The sequence below is a fragment of the Tachypleus tridentatus genome, chromosome 8, assembly GCF_004210375.1.
Source record: "Tachypleus tridentatus isolate NWPU-2018 chromosome 8, ASM421037v1, whole genome shotgun sequence".
Taxonomy (NCBI): Eukaryota; Metazoa; Arthropoda; class Merostomata; order Xiphosura; family Limulidae; genus Tachypleus; species Tachypleus tridentatus.
The window spans coordinates 6196690-6211408 of NC_134832.1; the positions used below are offsets into that span (position 1 = coordinate 6196690).

General features: G+C 35.5%; 1 protein-coding gene across 5 annotated transcripts in view; it reads left to right on the forward strand.

Annotated features, from left to right (window-relative positions):
* LOC143258460 (neither inactivation nor afterpotential protein C-like) overlaps window positions 1-14719 on the forward strand; it is a 78159-nt gene that overhangs the window by 48733 nt on the left and 14707 nt on the right. For all 5 annotated transcript variants that reach the window (XM_076517465.1, XM_076517466.1, XM_076517469.1 and 2 more), the window contains 4 exons: window positions 440-507; window positions 7583-7854; window positions 13539-13650; window positions 14013-14238. In XM_076517465.1, the coding sequence (XP_076373580.1) occupies window positions 440-507; window positions 7583-7854; window positions 13539-13650; window positions 14013-14238 (678 nt within the window). The remainder of the gene's footprint in view (window positions 1-439; window positions 508-7582; window positions 7855-13538; window positions 13651-14012; window positions 14239-14719) is intronic.

Consider the following 14719-nt stretch of genomic DNA (forward strand, 5'->3'; position numbering starts at 1 on the left):
AATCCACCCAGCAGTCAAAAAAATAAGCAATAGATTGATTTCAGTGAATCAAAATACTTGTTCACATAAAATCTAAAGCTAAGGAAGAAGAATAAATGCAAGACCATAAAATGTAGAATTAAAAACATTTTTAGTACAAAGGAAAAACATAAAATTGTTATGATAATCTTTAAATAAAATTACTGAAGTTTAAAATTGTTTTTAATTGGCAATATTTGAAAGTTTATTGTTCTATCATCATTTTGAGCTATATCTGTTGTATGGTTTTTTTACTATATGTTCAGTTAATAAAGAAGATCTGTACTTCATACATTAGTTTTTGGTATATTTATTTTTTAATTTTCCATCAAATAAAATACAGCTTAAAAATAACTGAGATTTCTTTAAAGGATTTTGTACTAACTCTGCCAAGTTTATAATGATGTTTTATTCAATGCAGGGAATCTTTCTCTGAAAACAGAGTCCACAGTGAAAGTAAAGGAAAATAACCGACAAAGAGGTTTATGGGTATGTTGGGTCCTCCCAAGTGAAATATTTTACCATTATAATTGAAAGTAGAAGAAGAAATATAAGTAGTTTACCACAGATTTATTATTGTGAACATTTTATAAATATTCTACAAAACAGTCAAGCTCTAGTTTCATATCTGTGATGGTAATTAAAAATACACAATTCATGGTATATTTAAATGGTATACATAAAGGAAATTTTGTTTAATCACCAATATTTAAATTACCTGTTTAATATTTTATTATATTTCCTTGTGTGTGTGTGTGTGTGTGTGTGTGAGGGGTGGGTACATATGTCCTTGTGATAAAACCCTCTTTTTAAATTAAAAAGAAAGAAAATTGACAGAGAATGAAATATCAATGACTGTAAATCAATCTTAAGTTCTTGAAAGAGCCTTGCAGTATTTTTTAAGAATAGTTCAATACAGAGGCAGCATGAAACACACATTTTGGAAAGGAACCTCATAATTGGAAGAGTAAACTATTCCTAAATTATTACTTTTTCACTGAGATGAAACATGCAACTAAAATAGATTTTTCCGTAGTAGGATCTTCAGTCATCATAAAACACATTATCTTTACATTCCTTATTTTTCCTGACATATATTTATTTACTGTTCTACTAAGTACTACCATTATTGATGTTTTGTTTGTTATCAAAGGTTCTGGGTGCACATTTGTACTGGATACACATTCTAGGTGTTTGTTTGGGAGCCATTTCTGTGATATTTTCCCTCTTTTTTTTTTTTTTGAATTGTGTATTTATTGTTAATTTTAAATTATTGTTTGTTTTTTTTAAATAAGAAGCACAAAATAATGATATAACACCAATCATTTGCACCATAAAGATTCATAGCATCATACTGCTCACTATAAGGATTGCATTTGACAGTGACAACTAATACTGTTCATAAATGTAGTACTTAGCTAGTTATATTTTCATACTTAAAGTGAGCTTTATGGCTTTCATAGAATAACTGGCAGAACTAAACAAAGAAGAAATGTATGTGTTAAAATGAACTGGAAAGTTTAAGATTCACAGTGAAATGGTTTCATTTTCAGTCATTTTCTTTTTTTCTGAATAAGGTTGCTTCTGCCAGATAGAAAACTAAAAAGTGTTTGATTTAATGGACATATAAAATGAAATTTTAATAGCATGAACAATAAATTTAAACACAGCCTTTATTTCATCAATCAGATAATATTTGGTATTGGCAGGTACAGAGAAACAATAGCTTGCTATTCAACTTATAAAATTAAGTTTTCAGAATGTACAGAGGTGATTGGAGGATTGAAATTTTATCAAAAAATGCAAAATTGTATTAGCTAATGAAGAATGTAAAGGCTGTTGTTTTAACTCCTGTACTTAACATTTGTGAAATTTGCAAATATGCAGAAGTTACTTGCTAAATTCATGGATTAATTGTTATTAATGGTTTGGTGCTTATATTCAAAAGTCCATGGGTTTGGGCTAAATATCATCCATATTCATTAAATGTGCTACATAGAAAAACATAACCTTCACTGTAATATCAACATCTCTGCTTAATACATCAGTTTTATGCCACAATTTACACTTTTTTTCATTAAAAAACATATATTTTTTCAGCTTTAAAAGAACTTTTAGATTTTTATATGAATTTTTGTAAATTTTCAAATTGTATTTTGCTGTACTAACCCTTCGTATAACTTATTTAGTACATTTTTTCCATTCTGTAATAGCTCCTTCTGCATTGTCTCAGTGGTAAGCTTGATGGCTGTAATGCTTAAATTCTAGAGATTAATCCCCATGGCAGACACAAGGACAGATAGACCATTATAGTGATAAATCTGTCTTGTCCTGTGGTAATAACTAGTGTTTTATTGAGAAACAAAAACTGTATCTCTTGAGGTGGATTCCTGTATGTGGTGAAGGGACTTTCCAGAGAAGGTTCTGTACTTTCCGTTTACCTCCTTGGGATTTAAACATCCATCCTTATGTTTGCCATGCATGACAACCCATAAAAGGAAGGAGAGGATCTGGTGGTTGAGAAGTCCAACTCCAACACACCATTTTGGCCTTGAATTCCTACAGACAAGCAGCCTTGGGGTGTGGCCCTCTGAGGGTCAATCAGTTGGTTTACTTGGGCTAGGGTAAACCGAGTACCAGTGTTGGACGTTCTCAATGGGTGTTATGGACATTGTATCTGATAGTGGTGTTTGGGTATAGTATTCACAACACTCTGGCATTGCTGCAGTGTCCTTGTTTGGCATTGTAGTTCGTCCTCTTGTGGCACTCCATGGTGGGTGGAGTTAGTGGGCACTAAAATGTAGCACCTTTACTATGGATGCCCCCATTTATGAAAAAAATAAATAAGAATGGGAAAAAACAAACAAACAGATTATTGTCCATGCATGGACAACTCTGTTATACAGTCAACATCACAGTTAGATTCTGTACCTAGATTTCTAATTATCCATTCCTTATTCGAGAAATCCTTAGGGCAGATATCCCCCTATTTTATTCAAAAGGGATTAGAAGGGCTTGCTGGCTCCCCTACGTCAGTAAAGAAGTTGCACTCTGGAGACATTTTGTTGGAAACATCTTCACCACAACATGTCAAACTCCTCTTGAAATTGAAGGCCATTGCAGATATACCCATGGAAGTTACTCCCCATGCAATTTTGAATTCTTCCAAAGTAGTTATAGTTGAAAAGGTTTTAAATAACATTCCTGTGTCAGAGATCCTCACTGGTTTCTCCAGCCTAGGCATTTTTATGGTATGTCAAATGTCTACTAAAAGGCAGAATTACATTGCCTACTAATGTTCTGATATTGACATTTACATCGTCACATCCTCCTGCCACAGTAAAAGCAAGTTATCTGAACTTTAAGGTGTGGCCATACATTTCCAACCTTCTTGAATGTTTCCAGTGTCAACAGTTCAGTCACTCAAAAAACATCATATTATGGTTTTTTAATGTGCCCATTGTTGTGGCAAAGATCATGATGCTTAAAAGTGCAAACTAAAACCATGCTGTGTTAACTGCAGTGGCCCACACCCATCTTACTCTATTTCTTGCCCTAAATGGGTGGAAGAGGAAGATGTGCAATGCTTGAAGACTATAAATAATATTTCCTACTTGGAGGCTTGGAAATTACTGTCTAAAACTCCATCTTGGACATATACTGCTGCACTCCATTCCACTGCCACAGTGGGAGTGCAGACACATCTCCCCATGCCTCCAGCAGAGTCATATGCAAAACATCTGAAGAATCTTTTGCCATCCATGATTAAAAGAGTTGCTGATTCTATGTCTACTTCTCTCTCTGTCCCTGCCACTCCTTACAGTGACTGCCCAGTTCCACTTCCTTTGGCTTTGGGTTCAGGTACTTCCTTAAGTCAATCCTCTTCTGCAGCTCTGAGAAATAAAATAACCATTCATTTGTGCCCTCATTTACTGGAATCTTTGTCCACCTACAGAGATCTACTTACTCAACCCAGGGTAGGATCCATGGAGGTTTATAGACCTTTGTTCAATAAAGAAAAGAAATGTGGTTGAAAATATGTTCTCCTCCACTTAAATAAAAATAGTTACTCTAATCTAGTGGAACTATTGTTTTTTTTTCAAATATAGATGACATTAAAGATTTGATTGATTTTACCATCCTGTATGTCTCTCCATACAGGAAACAATTCTGAAACCTGCTGATACAGTCATCTTTCAGCAGTTTACTTTGTACAGAAATGACAGGTTGTGTGATGAACAAGTACATCGTGGGGTGGCATGTACCCACCTTGTCTTTGCCACTTGATACACTCTTGGAGACTGTAGCCATACGTGCTTCCTTGGGTTGTACTATCATTATTTCTTCTCTCTTTCTAGCTCCTGAAGAGACCTATAATTAGTCAGACCTTGATGTCCTCATTGAGCAGTTACCATCTCCATTTTTAATTCTAATGTAATTATGATTGTAATGGACATAATCCCCTCTAAGGATTTTCATGCACCTAGTCAGTCTTTTACTGCTATTGATCTTTCCGTCTGTTTCCCTTCACTTTTCTCTTACTTTTCTTGGAGGGTTAACAGTAATCCATGGGGCAGTGATCATTTTCTTATCATTTTAAGAGAGACGACACATGCCTCGATGATAGTTAGACCAGGCCAACTGGCCCTCTTTCACTGCTCTCTCAGAACTTTATCTTGCCATCATCTGTAAACCATTAATAGACGACTGTGTGGCAGCAGTGACTGCCTGTATTGTCCAGGCAGCTGCTCAGTGTATTCCTAAAACCTTGACATGTTTCCCACAGTATCTTCGTCCTTGGTCAAATCTTGCCTGCCACATGGCAAGGAAAGCTCAAAAAACAGGCTTGGGATACCTTTTGTATATATCCCACACTTTTAAACAGCATTGCATTTCAGCAGACCCATGCACATGCTTGGCAGGTCAGACGTCAAAGCCATAAGGAATCTTGGATTAAATATATCTCTAGCATCTTTTCTACAGCAACTTCCAATGTCATGTGGGACAAGATTCTAAAGGTTACTGGACAATATACTTCTGCCCCCTTTTGATCTTGCCTTCCAATTGCCAGGAAGTTGCTCATGCCCAGAGCATTGCCAGTACTCTTGGCAATAGCTTTTCTCATGCATCTAGCATCATCCCCATCTTAGCCATCAAGACAGAGGCAGAGCGATTGTCTTTTTCCTTTTGGGCTGATTGTCTCAACTCCACCTTTACACTGGTGGAACTTAACTTGCTCTTCATTTGTCTGGCAGTACATCAGTTGGACTCAATGATATTTATTAAGAGATGCTGTGCCATCTCTCTCCTGCCTCTCTTGCTATTCTTTTGGTGCTTCTTATTTGACTTAAAATGTCAATCAGGGAAGCCTTTTTCAAGCAATAACATCTTGTTTCTGTTGGTTTTTTTCTTACCTTGAGAAAGCTTATGATACAATGTGGAGGTATGGTATCTTGCAAGATTTCCACTCATAAGGGTTGCATGGCCATTTACCCATTTTTATTAAACATTTTTTAATAAACCATCGATTCCAAGTCTGTATGGGTTCAACATTTTCCTGTTCTTTCCCACAGGAACATGGGAATCCATCAGGGCTATGTCTTGAGTGTTACACAATATAAAGATTAATGCCATCAGTATACAACTCCCCCTACAGTTGCAAACAGTCTCTATGTCAAAGACTTCCACATTTCATTTCAGCCAGCAAGCATGTGGTTTATTGAACAGCAGCTACAGACTGCCCTCAATTACTTTCTGAAGTGGACCACAACAAACGGTTTTACCTTTTCTCACTCCAAAACCACTTCTTCCACCAACGGGGTATTCACCCAGATCCTGAGCTCCATCTTGGAGAAGTTGTGCTTTCTGTGGTCCATGAGGCAAAGTTTTTGGGCATTATCTTTGACCGTAAGCTGACCTTTATTCCACCCATCAAGCAACTATGTGCCAAGTGTACTAGTGCACTGAATATGCTCTGTGTTCTCTCTTTCACCACTTGGGGAACAGATCGATGTTCTATGCTAAAAGTCTATTCTGCCCTTATTTGATCAAAACTAGACTATGGGTCTTTGGTCTATGGCTCTGCCTGGATCTCAGCCTTGAAGATGTTGGACCTTGTTCAGCTCTACACAGGAGCCATCTGCACTTCTCCAGTCCAGAGTTTGTACACCAAGTCTTGTGAATCTCTTATATACTTTCACCATTTGCAACTGTCTTCACTGTATGCTTCAAAACTTCCTCAGTAGGCCATGCTTTTTCAGAATAGATGGTCTGCTATTGTTTGCTTTGGCCTTTGTATCCAGGTGCAGTTGGATGAATTGGGTCTGTCCTTGGAAAACATAGCTGTTAATTACCATCCCCAAATATGACCTTCCTTTGAGTCATCTGAAAAAGGGGGATACTCCCAATTAGAAGTATCACCTTCTATTTGCTGAACATCTTTCAAACCATTCTTCTGTTTCCATTTATAAAGATGGTTCAAAATCAGACTATTCTGATGCACACAGTTTTTGTGTTCAATGCTGAACTGTATGCCATTTCTCTTGCCATGGATTACATAGAAACTATGCAGTACACAAACTGTACTATTTTCATGCTTACTGGCTTATTAGCTCTCTATTGGCTCTGGAATCACTTTACATTAGTTCTCACCTTGTTCTAGTCAATATTCAAAACCAACTGGCTCATTTCTCTCTATTATCTACTTCTATCCAGTCTTTCTGGATATCAGGCCATGTTGGTATTTGTGGGAATGAACTCACTGAAATTGCTGCTAAATCAGTCTGCTCTGGTACTATCACTGCTGGGCCTGTCCTGTACATGGACTATGGTCCTGTATTCAAAGCTCGACTCCATGCCAGTGGGCAGTCAACTTGGAGTGAGCAACATGATAATAAGCTTTTCCAAATCAAACTTTCTATTGCTCTTTAGCTGTCCTGTTTCTGTAAGGAGGAAGTTGTTCTACCTAAGCTACGCATTAGTCACAGTTTTTTAACTCGCCACTTTCTTTTATCTGCTATTGATGCACCAATGTGTGATCTGTGTGGCACTAAAGTCACAACAGCACACATCTTACTGTCATGCCATCGATCAAGGGCGAAAGCACCATTTTAAACATATTTTTATGGTGGGTTCACCCTTGATGTGGACAGTGTCATTATTGATGGTAACCTCAGTTGTGTTTTTAAATTTTTAAGGACCATTTGTCTTTTTAACCAAATTTAAGTTTTTAATTTGGAAATTGGACTGTTTTGTTTTAGCATGATTCCTTTTCATGTATTTTAATGATTTTTACTTTTTTACCATTTTACTGGTTGTTTGATGCAGATAGCCCAATTGCTTTGCACTAATAAATGCCAAACAACCAACCAAAAGCTATAACTAGAAGAAAATCCATCTGTCTTCAATCATTTGGTTGTTATTTTATATTCATTATTTCTATCTTATAATACTGCTATTATAAGCACAAATATTATTTTGTACATACTAAAAGTCCATGCAGATTTCAGGTTTATTATTCTTAAGCAGAAGTAACATGCTCATTCAGTGCTATTCTTAAACACAGGTTTCATCAAGAGGAGTTATTCCACAGAATGCCCAAGCTAACCCATCAAAGGCTTTAAACCTTTATCAGACTTTCTCCGAGTTATTGACACATATAACCAAAGGCTCACCTTACTTTGTTTTCTGCATACAATCCAACAGACAATCCAAGTCAAATTATTTTTCTTACAAAGATGTTCAGAGTCAGACAAGTAGTTTAAATATTACAAACACAGCCATTCTTAAGCAGAAAGGATACTCCCATCGGATACCATTTGAAGAATTTTTAAAACGGTAAGAATAATTTTCTGTTATTTTTATAATTATTTACATATTCAAAGAACATTTTCTATAGTAACAACTATACAAGTAATTTTTTTTTAAATAACAAATATAAATGTTAATACATCCTCTAGGACCCACTAAACGAATTTGGCTTAATTTACATTTCTAATTGTGAGGAAAACTGCAGAAAAGTTAAAGAACTTTTAATAATGTAATCAATATGAGAATGAAAACAACAAACACTCAAATCGTTATGTTGACAGATAAAATAAAAACAAAACTGAACATCATGATTAGTGGACACTTAGAATATTTGTTTGTTCAGGACATATAAACAAAAACAGAAATTGACTAAAAGTGTGTGTGTGTGTGTACATGAGTTTATACTGGAGCAGGTTATTTGTTAAGCCTTAGATAATAGGCTGTAAGACACCAGCATTACTGTTTGATATATATACTCAAATATCTCTGTCAAAGGAAGACTCTTATTATGTATTCTTTGTGTAACATTTATGTATGTCACCTTTCATTCTTGAAGTCTGACTAGATTTCACTCAAGAATATTTCATTTGTTCTTAACTAAAGCCTACATTAAACAGCACTTGGGTAGATCAACATAGTTTTGAACAACATTCCACGATCATTAGTTACACCCAGTAACAGAGGTGTAGATCCTGAGGGGATGGGGGGATACATCCCCCTTCATTTTAGATGGGCGTATGGTGCAAACAATCATCCCCCTACAGTTTGGTCTGTTGAATTGTTTTATTGCATCACAGACCTACAAATTGTGTGTTTGTTCTTGTGATTCTCGTGTTCTTACCAATTGAATTACATAATTAGGCCTAGGTGTAGGCTTTTTCAGTTGCTGAAATGTACATCTTTAATATAGGCGTGCTTCTAAGCTTTTCGATCTAAGCGATAGTTTGTAACTATCAGTCAGTAGGCCTAAGTATACATGCAAGGCTTTCAAGCACTATCACAGAATCTACCTACACCTTGTACGTAGTGTAAGATTAGGTAAACTTTTCATTACAACAGAGTGAACAGAGCATGAAATTCGAAAATATTACTCCCAAGTGTAAACTCTTGTGATCTAGATCTGGCAGGCCATTTGTAGCTTGTAGCTGCATCAATCTTATGTGCATATTGTGCGGTTTTCCTACGCCATTTGTTCTTATGCATGTCTATTTGGTTTTATTGTTGAACGCTTTACTCTCCTAATTGTCATAGCCGCTGACCATAGTGTACGTTTAGTGTACAGTTAATGACAGGTTTGGGCCGCTCGGATCCAGATGCGCCCTTGCCCACTCAAATCCAGACGCACTCTACATCACCCCCCCTCCGCTCCCTTTAGTTTGAGCCTTGATTTTACAACAGGGCTCATTAGACCTGTGTTTGTGACCCTCATTAATCCACAAAATTTCAGATTATCACAGCACTCTAATAAAATGGTAAAAGAACAATATATTCTCTTATCATAGATAGTAAAAATATTTTATTTTCTTGTATAATTAGAAACAAAAGGAGTGATTTCAACGACCTGAAGCCTCTACTTGAATTGTATTGCTAGTTTTTGTTTAAGTGTTTTTATTTAATAGACATGCTTATAGACACTATTTCACAACATGTTTGCCTTTGATGAGCTTCAACAGGAATATAATATATTTGTGATTGTTTAAGTATTTTTCGAGAAACTTGCAATAACTTGTGTTGTAACTAGCACACATTACTGTCCCAGCGATGCCTAGGCGGTCAGTTGGCTTGGTAGTCACCATAAGTTTTCTGCATTCAACTTAAATAAATTGTACAGTTCAGTCCTACTTCCATTCTGTTCTATCTTCGTTCGTTGTACATTAGAGTTTTTCAATAAAGACTGTATTTTAGCCTGTTGAGTCATCTAGGAAACAGATTCCAATTATGACAAGCAAGTGTCTGAAACTTTCCGATATTAGACAGTTCTGCAAGCCATTTACTGGTACTACAAGTGACAATGCAGATGCAGATAATACAACAACCTCAAGCAAAGGAATAGAAACTTGTCATACAGAGGAAATACCATGTTCATCAGAGGACGAGTCTGAAAATGCCTGTGCAACTATTGCAGATCATGAACCACCAGATAGTTGTGAAACAAGTTTGTGCAGTAATGAAAAATCTGACACTCCACAGATACAGTGTGGAAAGCCATATCATCCAGATGCACAACTAATACCACAACAAAAAGCAAAATCTCAAAATATCAACTTCCAGAGCAAGTGGTTTGATGAGTTCCCATGGCTGCACTTTGACAATCAGACTCAAAAAGTCATATGTTTTCATTGTGCCAAGGCAGAAAATAGAGGCCTTTTTACAGGGAAATTAAAAGGCCAATGGAGTATATCTTCATATCCACCAGTTTTTGCAACTGGAAAAAGGCAAAACAGAAATTCAACGAACACCAATCCTCTTCTCAGCACAGATTTGCTATATCTCCAGAACGTTCACTTGATGTAACTGCAGTGACTGTCCAGCTACATGATGGAAAAAAGAAGCTGCAGGAAGAATGCAAAACAAGTCTAGCCAAAATATTCAGAAGTTTACATTTCTTACTGTGTCAAGGTTTAGCATTACATGGACACTGATATGGAGGGGAACTTCCTGCAGTTAGTGAAGCTCATGGAAGAGGAAGATCCTGAGTTGACAGCCTACTTGTCAAAGAAAACCACATTCATATCACCCCAGGCTCAGAATGAAATAATGGAGATGTTCACCCATCAAATACTGAGGAACATAGCACATGAAGTGCAGCAAAGTAAAATCTTTGCATTAATGGTTGATGGCACTCAAGATGTTAAAGGTGCCGAACAGGAAGCAATATGTGTACAATACGTAGATGAGAACCTTGACGTCCATGAGACATTTCTTGGTTTGTACAGTGTTTCCAATACAACTGGTGAAACAATGTTCTTGACTATACTTGACGTACTGACTAGACTCAATTTACCACTGTCAGGATTAAGAGCACAAACTTATGATGGAGCCTCTAACATCAGTGGTGCATACAGTGGATGCCAGGCAAAAATTAAAGAGAAGCAACCGTCAGCTTTGTTTTTTCACTGTGGAGCACACAAGGCTAATTTAATAATGTAACATGCAGTTGAAGCTTGTGAATGTGTTTGAGGTTCTATCCAGTGGGTACATGAACTTGGTGTCTTGCTTCAGAGGTCAGGCAAATACAAGACAATCTTTGAAAATATTGTATCGTTAGACAGACAACCACAGTGGTCCAGTTAAATACATCCGCTCACTGTGTCCAACGCTCTGGTTGTGCCACCTATCTGCAATTACATGTGCTAATGATCACTGCAGTGACATTGTTGATTCTTTGTCTCAATTAGCAAATGAAAAATCAGATGTAGCAGTGAAAGCACGAGGTCTGCTGGACAGATTTGACAAAGGAAAGACAGTTTTAGGATTGTTGATGGCTCAGCATCCATTAGATGCATTAGAGGAACAAAACCATGCATTCCAAGCAAAATCAGCAACAGTATCTGGCGTGATTGAAGCATCTGCAATGACAGTTGAGCAACTGCGGGTATTGCGAACAGAGGAAAATTACAACAAAATATTTGATGAAGCTAAGAAAAAGGTAACTTCCCTAGATCTGGTGCCTATTGAACTACCACGCATTCACAGACCCCCCAGAAGGATCACAGGTGATGATGGCTCAGCATACCATTCTGCAACAGCTAGAGATTACTACAGAAGCCAATATTTTGAATTTATGGACACAGTCATAGAACATCTGACCACTATATTCAATGCAGACAACAATGACTTGAAGCAATATCTGGCATTTGAGAACATGATCACATCTGGCAAGATTGACAACTCGGTTATAAACTTCTATCCAGAAATCTCTGCACAATGGCTCTACTTTCAGTTGCCCATGCTCAAAGGAACAACAAAAGCAGTATCTCTGAAAGGTGCAAAGGATGCTTACTGTAAAATGCATGAAACAAGCCAGCAGATGTTTAGTGAAGTGTTTCTTCTCATGAAAATTTTGCTTGTATGTCCAGTATCCAGCTGCGAATGTGAATGCAGCTTTTCTGCATTAAGACGGTTGAAGACATGGTTAAGGTCAACTATGTCTCAATGCCGCCTCAACCATGTGGCAGTTTGTCACACTCACAAAGATGAGGTCGACAAGATAAATAAAGAAGAGCTTATAAAAGAATTCATAAACAGATCATCACAAAGGAGGTCTACATTTGGGAACATATAGACTAGAGGACTAGATGAATCTTACTTCAATAAAAAGTTTGAATAATTATGTGCTACATTGTATTGATGTGTAATTTTCAAGAGTTCGCAAAAACATTTTAATTATTTTTATCAAACAACATGAACAGTTTTTCAGTAGACATAAACTTATCAAGGGTAATTACTAATTTTATTAATATTTGAAAACGTAATTCATGCAATGAAAGTTATTAGTAACCTTGTCAAGTATAATGGCCATCTTTTATACTGTGCAGTGTGCAGGAATAAGTTCATGTGGCAGTTAATTTGTGACACATTTGTCTTTATTCTATTAAGATTTTGAAAACTGTTCACAACACCTCACTTATACAAACCTACATGGAAACCTTGAAGTATAGTGGCAACAAGATTACCCTGTGATTGCATGTTTACAGCTTTCAGGTTCACGTAATTAGAGATTACCAATTTGTAAATTGAACGGTCCACATAAGTGGTTACAAAAATCATCCCCCCCATCAGGTGTAAAAAATCTGTGCCCCTGCCCAGTAAAGTACAGAAACCTACAAGAAGATATAATATCTCCTCAGATTTATATAGTAATAAAAAAATATTTATACCATCAAACAATTGATAAACATATTACTAACCAATAATACATAGAATGGTAGAGAACTGGTAACAAAATCCCATAAAATAATTAATCCTACAGAGATTTTTTCATTTCAAATATTTTATATAGAAGAATAAATTTTGAACAAAAGGTTGAGTAGTGCTTGGTAATTAAACATAATTCTTTAATTTTATAACCAGTTAGTGTTTCACATGAAACATTAAATTTAGTTTGCCTCACAGAATTTGAATTCATATGTTTAACACACAAATTTTATTAAATCATGAATTGTGAGTATTTAACATAAGACTTTACAAGGCAGGAGAAGGCAGTTCAATCCATCAAGTCAAGTACCCTTTTATCCATAAGAATACAACTGTTAAAGGTAGTAAATTAAAGCTTAAGGAAATCAGACCTTTAAAAACACCCTTGAAAAAGTTTATAACTGAAAGAAAATTTTTTTATAAAAATGATTCTGGAAATGTGCTTCCAAAGTTAATCTGTTGCTCCTAATATCAAAATCATATTTCATACCTTTTCATTCTACCACTCAAACTGATCATCTGTAATAAGTATACTGGTATCTAGCAGCTTTCTTTACACACACCAAATATTCTTACAAGATAAGACATGCGCGCGCGCACACACACACACACTCTTTTGCTAATGTATCATGAGATACAGAAATTTAGTGTTCGAGATTGTGTTTTGAGTTCGTATTTCACCTTAAGAATATTTTATTACAAGATACATTTATTTTATTATTATTAATGTTAAACTTAAAATAAGTAAAATCTAATTATTTATAAAAAAAATATAGATTTAAAACTATTTACAGTTACCAATACTTAACTTTTGATTTTGATGAGAAAGTGGAGATAACTCGAGAGAACTGCCGTTTACTTCTACTTCGACTCAATCTCACTGGTTGGCATGTAGGTTGCACTAAAGTAAGTTTTTTACAATTTGGTTTTCATTGACAAGAAAAAGTAACAAAACCACACTGACAACAAAATATTAGTATCTGTCATTTGTTTAAATATTCTGTGTAATGAATTTATGTGTATTGTTTATTACTTTTGAAAAATGCACATTCACTTGATAACTCTTGTTTTTCTCTACATGTAGAACATAGTGTATCTTATTTTCTTTTAGTTAAGTATTTCGTTGAAACAATCAGTTATGCTTTAATGGTGTTTTGGAAAGTTTTTGTTTTCAGTTTGTGGGCAGGTGTTTATTTGTAAAAACCTGTTAACTTAGAGCTAGATCATTAGGAACTGTACTATGGAATGAGCAAATTGTATTCTTTCAGGTTTTCATGAAATATTATCATAAAGAATATCTCTCTCATCTTTATGAGGATCATGTGAAAAAGATTGTCAAAATACAAGCTTTGATCCGAGCATTCTTAGCTAGAAGGAAGAAATTGAAGGAACAAAACAGCATTTGTACAAATCATGTTTCAAAGCCGATGAATAGCAAAGGAATTGATTCCCAAAATAATCTCCATCTTGCTTCTGTTACTAAAGAAAACCGAGGTACTCTCTCACTATTTACATTATTGTTTCATGGCAATTAATATATGCATTAGGAAGTTGTTTTTTGTTGTGTTTTTTATATCTCTTCCAATACCTTTTTGTTGTTGTTTTTTAATTATGGACATGCAAGAGCCTAAGTTATTTTTTCTAAACTTCTCTTTTTGTAAACTGTTGAAAAGATGATTGATTGAGTAATAATTAGATTTGAATGATGTTTGGTATAATGTTAAATACATAAGACAAACTATGAAATGGTACTATTTCAGCTGCATGAACTAAGGCTGAGTGAGCTGCATTAAAAATAATTGAGGTTGTTGATCTGTAAGAGCAATGTAAAAGTCCGTACAGTAGTGTATGATATTATATGAACTTGTAATGTGCTTATTTAATGCTAATAAATAGACTAATTATAGTCACTAAAATTATAACTAATTTACTATTTTGTACTGGGACCTGCTCTTCACTGAGATGAGAAAAACCA